The sequence below is a fragment of the Lontra canadensis genome, unplaced genomic scaffold (genome assembly GCF_010015895.1).
Source record: "Lontra canadensis isolate GAN:19392208 unplaced genomic scaffold, GSC_riverotter_1.0 scaffold16, whole genome shotgun sequence".
Taxonomy (NCBI): Eukaryota; Metazoa; Chordata; class Mammalia; order Carnivora; family Mustelidae; genus Lontra; species Lontra canadensis.
In genome coordinates this window covers 25,131,879-25,138,932 of record NW_022631010.1, presented here as the reverse complement: position 1 = coordinate 25,138,932, position 7,054 = coordinate 25,131,879, and the positions used below count along the sequence as shown (strand labels likewise).

At 48.5% G+C, this 7,054-nt stretch overlaps 1 protein-coding gene across 2 annotated transcripts; it reads right to left on the bottom strand.

Annotated features, from left to right (window-relative positions):
• Positions 1–914: 914 nt before the first annotated feature.
• Positions 915–4,784, bottom strand: LOC116868759 (probable cystatin-15). Of its 2 annotated transcripts, none has more exons than XM_032859402.1 (3): positions 4,499–4,784; positions 1,805–1,915; positions 915–1,081 (listed from the first exon to the last, which is right to left on the bottom strand). In XM_032859402.1, the coding sequence occupies exons 1-3, from the start codon at positions 4,691–4,693 to the stop codon at positions 1,001–1,003; spliced, it is 387 nt and encodes a 128-aa protein (XP_032715293.1). In that variant the 5' UTR covers positions 4,694–4,784; the 3' UTR covers positions 915–1,000. The 2 variants fall into 2 exon arrangements, with proteins under 2 accessions (XP_032715293.1, XP_032715294.1); XM_032859403.1 differs by having other exon boundaries at positions 1,805–1,912.
• Between the last annotated feature and the right edge of the window lie 2,270 nt (positions 4,785–7,054).

Here is a 7,054-nt window from a genome sequence, read left to right as displayed (position 1 = left end):
CAGACTTTCAACTAGGAACCACTCACATCAGTCTTTAGAAAGCCAGGAAGAAGCAAGAAAGATACTTCAGCACTTACATTCTGAAAGATTCCTTCAAGTAGCATTGTCAGTGCTTCTCTGTCCCAGTCATGCCTCCAGGTGCTCCCATACCCTTCCTTACTCTGCCCCTTCAGGGCTACTCCCCACAAGGATCCCTGAAGACAGAGTTGCTCATCAGACTGTGTGTCTGTCACCACAGTACCTATCCCAGGGGTAATAATTGGTGTTGACAGCCATGGAGGCTAAGCTGGGTTGGGAAGGAGGCATCATCAGGGAGCAGGTGGGACATGGTGACTGGAGCTACCATTCTCTGAGCTATCCTCAGAGGCCCTGGGATGACTTTCTATGTGTCAAGAGGCTCACGTGCAGATGCCCTGATGCGTGTCCATGGAAGGCAGAACATCTTATCAGCTTCACTCACCCACCTCCAATCTCTGTGACTAGATATGGCACCTCCTCAGAAGGACCACCCCATTGTGAGCCTGGCCCCAGAGCTCAAAGAGAGAAACAGGTGTCTGCTCCTTGGAAAATTTGTCTACATTCCTTTTGAGTGGGATGGATGAGGGGCATGGAGAGATTGGAGGATGAATTAATAGGTGAGCGGTTACAAAACAGTGCAAAACAGACAGGGACTCAGAAAGTGCTCTGAGAGACATTTAATTTTCCTGGTACTAAACAGTCCTGGGACTACAAACTGACTATTGTTCTCTGGAGGGAAAGGAACATCTTAAAAAAAAAAAAAAGATTTTATTTATTTATTTGTCAGAGAGAAAGAGAGAGCACAATCAAAAGGGGGGAGGACAGAGGAGAAGCAGTCTCCTCACTGAGCACAGAGCCCAATGCGGGACTTGATCACAGGACCCTGAGATCATGACCTGAGCTGAAGACTGATGCTTAACTGACTGAACCACCCACGTGCTCCAGGAACTTCTGCTTGAGGAGCCAGGGGCACCTTCTCTGCCTATTTCTGCATGCAGGTACTGTTCAGGAGGAAGAACTGGGAAAGCCATGGTCTGGCATCCACAATAAAGGTGCAGTCCAACTGAAAAAAAAAGTAATTATGATATTAGAACAGTTTAACACATGGAGAGCACTTCACATGAAGGACTGAGTAGGAGTTCACTGTACATGAAAACTACAAATGATGAAAAGCAAAAAGAAACAGTGGCCTAGCGTAAGATCTGAGGAGCTCCAGTCTCCACCAAAATGATGGGCAGGGGTTGCTGAATCTGCACATGTGGGTCGGGGGCTCCTGAGAGGGTCCCACCAGGACCCCACTAAGACCCATGGGTCTTGCCAGTACCCATGACACTTCCTGGATTCCCCCTGCCCCCATGAGTTCTGAGGGAGCCAGCAGGCTGCTCAGGAGATGGTCCAGCTGGACAATGGACACTCAGCAAGAGCTGCAAACCTACCCAGAAGGGAGGCTGCCCCTCAGTCTGGGATGAGGGGTGGGGCTCAGATAAACCCCACTGAGGGTGTCGTCCTGACTTTGGCTCATGCCCAGAGTCCAAGTTCCCTGGATGATATTAGCTCATAGATGATGACCCAAGAAGACTATTACACAGGCCAGCTGTGAGCACAGGACTCAGTGGGCCGGAGCAGCTCTGTTGCCCTAGAATAACCGTATTCCCCTCAGGGAGAGTCCTGGGACCTAAATGGAGAGTGGCCAGGACTCTTTCTGGCCCAGGATCATCCCTGATAACTTCCCTAAGCCTCCTTCCATTCATACTCCTTTATATGAAGGTTCATCTTATTCTCAAACCTTTTTCTCTTCTGGACCTTCTTGCAAGGGGCAGTTTTCCAGGTCTTCATCCTCTTTTGTACAAATGGTTTGGCCCAATTCCAACTCCATTAAATATATCAAGGCAAACTGCTGTTAAAAACAAATTGGAGAAACTGCAATGAAATACTTTGTTTTAATAAAAAAAAAAAAAGCAGAGAACCAAAAGGAAAACAGGCAAAAGCTATGAATGTGCATATATAAATGAATAAGGACATACATAGGTACAATGTCTTTTATTTTTCTTATTTTTAAATTGGTTTATTATTTCACCTTTCCCTTTTAATTCTCCATTTTTCTTACAAACAGGTGTCCATATGTACACCTGAAACATGTATAGGAAACTTCTCTGATGGCTTGCACCTGCTAGTGGCATCTACAACTCCATGAATGCACAGGAGGGAATAGGCTCACAGGATCAGAGGCCGCACAGCATGGAGTCTGCATGGGCCACTGCAACACTAACAGCGCCACTGATCTCTCAATCATATGCTTGCGTGGTGTCATCCAGACACAAGGGGAGCACACCAGAGAATCCTACTCCGGAGAGTAGGGTAGCAGGTCTGTTAGTCCACTGATGAGTCATCACAGCTGGTGGTCCCTTTCAGAGCAGCGTCTAGACAGGGGTGTAGGGGGTCCTATGGGCTGAGGATGTTTGTCTCTTTATGTGGGAGTTGGCTGCACAAAAAGGCTCTTCTTGCTAAGGTTCATTGAGGTGGATATTTACGAAGAAGATGCAGTTCCATGTGTTTGTTAGGCTTCTATCAGAAGTTATTAAGTTACTATTTCATCTTTTTAAATAGAAAGAAGTGCATGAATACTTAAGAAGAACTCAAGTTTAGAAATGTAGCCAAAAATCACGGTGGGGAGGAAACTATCTCTCACTGGACTGACCTGGAATTATCTAGAAGGCCTTTGTTTGGGGTTCAGTTCTTACAGGTGACACATGATGCCCACTCATGACCCAATAAGTACCACCACCAACACACATACCCACACACACGCACACACACACACACACACACACACACACACACACACATTCATGTACCCCTAGCTTCACTTGCATGACCCCCAGACCCTAAGCTAAGACAAGCACAGGGGCTGGAACAGCAGCTATAGTCTCTATGCCCAAGGGGCTCCCACATCCTCCAGGTGTCCAGGGTTGGCTGCTGTCTAAGAAGAGGCAGGGGGTCAGGAAATGGGAAAGACTGAGGGAAGCCAGTGGGTGCTGTGCTGGGAGGGGGCCACACCCAGTGTGATGCAGAGATGAGACTTTACCCATCAGGGCCTTGCAGACATGATGCCTGGCTCAGGACTGTTCATGCAGGGACCAGAATCTGGGCATGGACAGAATGAGTTCTGGACAGCAGTCTGTATTCCATTCAAAGAAAGCACAAAGTGATAAAAATAAACAGTAGTGAGAAAGGTTTGCCCAACAGAGGCTAAGGACACATTTCTGTCAGGCCCAACATTTTCTCTACTCTTAAGGCTCTGTAACCCATGGCCTCCTTCTGCATGGGCTATTTCAGGAATCCTAAGTGTGATGTGCTGCCCAGATCTGTTTGTGTCTCCTCCAACCTTGCTCTGTTGTCTTTTCAGTTGATGGAGTCACTGCACACCCATGTGTTCTGGGAAAACACCAGGGGTCCATATTTGACCCCCTCTATCTCTACACCCTCACACCAGCGCACCCCACATTGACCTCCAACACATGCAGAAACCAGCACTTCTACTTCCCAGTGACCAGAGGACCATCCCCTGCATCTTGATCTCAGGCTGCATGGCTTGTGGAATCCTGAGTGACATCCTTCAGCGGATCCCCAGATCTTTAAGAATAACATCTCAAATCTTTGGCGGGGGCCCTGAAATGCCCCCAGCTGTACCTCCCCTTGCACTCCTGCCTCTCTGCATCTCCTTCCCTGCAACCACAGTCCACAGAATTTCAGGCTGTCCGCAAGTATATTTGTTGCTTGCCCCCAACCAGGGTCCTCTCCAGGGCTGCCTACCCTTCTCATCCTCAACCTCCATGTGACCAAACCTTTCCAGGAGTATCCATCATTGAGAAGCCTTCCCTGACTTCTCCCCTTTTCCCCAGCTTCCCCTCTGCCCTGGGCCCCCACACTACTCTTCTCCAGCCTTTCCCTATTCTACTCATGAACTTGGAACCATTGGCCTGTCCTCACTAGCACCATAGTCCCATGAGAATATGTCCCAATCTGTCTTCTCTGCTGTCTCCCGTCCAGCCCTGGACCCACAGTGTTTCATGCAGAAGACTCACAGCTCAGCCTCTGAGATGCCTTTCGTTCTTGGGCTCTTGCTTCCCAGTGACTGCTTTTCTTAGTCTTTCTGGTTTCTTGTCTCCCTGCAGCTCTGACTTCTCCCAGCCACCTCACTGGCAGCTTTTCTTCCCTCTCTCACTCTGCAGCTGGATCTCTGCTTTCAATGCTTGCTTTCTGCTCACCTTCTTTCCATCCCTCTGTTATTCAGGGGCTTTGCTCATGAAAGAAACAAATCAGAAACTCGGAACACTTCTAATGAAATCTTGCAACTTTTTAAACAATATTTACCAAATTAAAACATCATCGCTCTTTTCCGCAGATCAAGGACTCACCCCTCCCAAGTGTGGTCTCAGGGCAAACATGGAGCCACCCGGAGGGAGGACACTCAACTCACCTTGCGCTGGCTTCGCCGCACCCACAGCAGCTTATACGCATACTCATCTGGGCAGACTTGGTTGAAATGAAACACTGCAAACTCAACACACAAGATGAAGTAATTTGTTCGACTACCAATGTCCATAAAGTCGGAACTGCAGACATGAGGCGCCAGCACAATGAGCCCCAGAATCAGAGGTGCCTTCAGGAGCATTCTGTCTGGTGTCAGTCCTGGAGGCCAGCAGCAAACAGGTGGCAGGGTGGCAGCTAGTTCGGTACCACCCTCTGAAGCTCTGCATCCCACACAGCCCGATACCAGGGAGTCCCTGGGCTGCTGGCCAGTGCTCTGTCCAGCTCCTCCCCTTCACTGCCTGCCTGTCCCTCCCATCATCACTAACAGAAGGCAGAGCAGGGGCTCACAGTTTTCACTGCTTTGTTCCATAAGCCTTGGACCCAGGAACATGCATGTAATATGCTCTGTTTCCAGTGCTGCTTCTACCTGCCCCAGCCCAGCCCTAACAGACTCTGAATGCGGGTCTTGAACCCAACTCCCTTGCTCTCACGGCAGTGTATCCTACAACTGCCAGGTCACAAGAGCTCTTAGGAACACTGGTGGGCTCTGGGAAGTTGAGGTAAAAACCAGGTCTACCTCTGACCATGGCTGCAGCCATCAGGAGGGTACAGGGATTGTACCTGTACCATTGGGGCTGGGTTACCATCCCTTCCAACACCTCTAGTACCAGCTGACCTGCTTGCCATGAGGTCTAATTGTGTTTGGCAGTGGGGAGAGAGGTTTCTAATGTCCTGGATGGATGGAGAGAAATCCAGGACAAGGGGGGTACCAGCCCAGGGCAGGGCTCAGCTGGAATGGATGTGGATGGCAGCCATGGGCATGAGAGGGATAGGGACTGGGAAAGACAGGTCTTGCCCAGCCCTAGCTAACAAGTGTTTCCACACAGCGTTGCCACTTTGAAGTCCCATGGCCTTTGCCAAGTCATTTTTGTTAGGCTTTTCTCAGAGGAACCACAGTACCTGTGAGTGTCCTACCTGACTTCATACAAGGCATTGGGAGTGAGTGGACCAGGACATGTTGCCCATGCACGTGAGGACACTGCAAGGGAAGGATTTTCCCACTTTGGGCATGGAGTAAACAGACACCTGAACATTGATGATGATCCCAGAAAGGATACAGGGCCAGGGCCACAGCCGGATAGGCCATAAAGACAGATTGGGACTACCCCAGAAAGAGATGGGAATGTGGCCAGAATGGCAGACACCTTTGTGATCACTTCACCGTTGCACATCAGTAGACAGCTAGCAACCTGGGTGTCTAAGTATAATCATGACGAGGACTCCACACCCTGCCTAGAAGTGTGTCTGATCCTGAGTGGTGCCTCCCCTAAGAAGCTCAGGTCCCCACGTGGCTGGTTCTTTCTCCCCACTCTCAGCAGCAGGATGACCAGAGTAGCCATTGTCATTTTTCAAGACCTGCAGGATACTACTGACATGGGTTGTGACTACCTTCCTTCTACATATCTCTTACCAGGGGTCAGCAATTTCGTGAGGCCTGCCAATGGACCAACTGTTGCATTTCATGACCCTTTCTATCAAGCTGTTTCTTCTTTCCTTTGTTTATGTTTTTTGTCATAATTTCTTCCATTTTTGCGGGAGACTGTGATCACCCATAATTTTTGTGCCCATCATCTGCATGTGCCTGTCCAGACTGTCACTTCCCTTGAAGCTGAACCTTAGGAACACCACATATGCTTTTCACATCATAAGTTTAATCATTTCCTTTGATCACATATCCTAATCAGAATTGTGATTACTCATGTTCTTTTAAGGTGTGTTGCTACCTCGACAACCATTTTTCTCCTTAATTTAATCAAAATGTCCCTGCAGCCAGAGACACTTATCCCTAACAAAATTAGTTCTTTCAAATTCATTGAGATTCACTTTATGGATCAGAATATGTTCAGTTTGGATCCATAGTCTATCAGCTCAAGAAGGATACGCATTCCATAATTGGTGGTGAATATTCTATATAATTGTTACTAATTTGCCAATTAACACTTAAGTGGAGCACAGGGTGATGCATGGAGAATCTCAGTTCAACAAACAACCACAGGAGAAATTGAAACAGAAGAGCTATGGGGAACGTACTCAGCAGCTGAAGGGGCCACTATGTGGAGGTCACGGCACAACACAGGTGGAGCCACAGGATCTGCTTACTGGGTGGAGTACCTTGGGGTTCTTGGGATAGAGCCAGATTGGCCAACTCAACCACAAAGGGCAGAGTTCTGGTAAACCCCATGAGGGTCTTATCTAAGGGCACACAAGGGGGAGGTCCTGGCAGGCAGAGGAGAATATTGCTCACAAGGGCTGCAGGAGAAGACATATCACACACTTCCATTTACCTGTGACTCTGTAGGATGCTCTCTAGGGAACATGCTTGTGCTTATATGAGACGCCAGTGTCAATTTTAAGACCCTGCAGGCCTCCTGGCCACACAAAGTAGATGCCAAGACAGCAGTACCATGGACTAGCTTAGCTAAACTCCCAACAAAAATAAAAA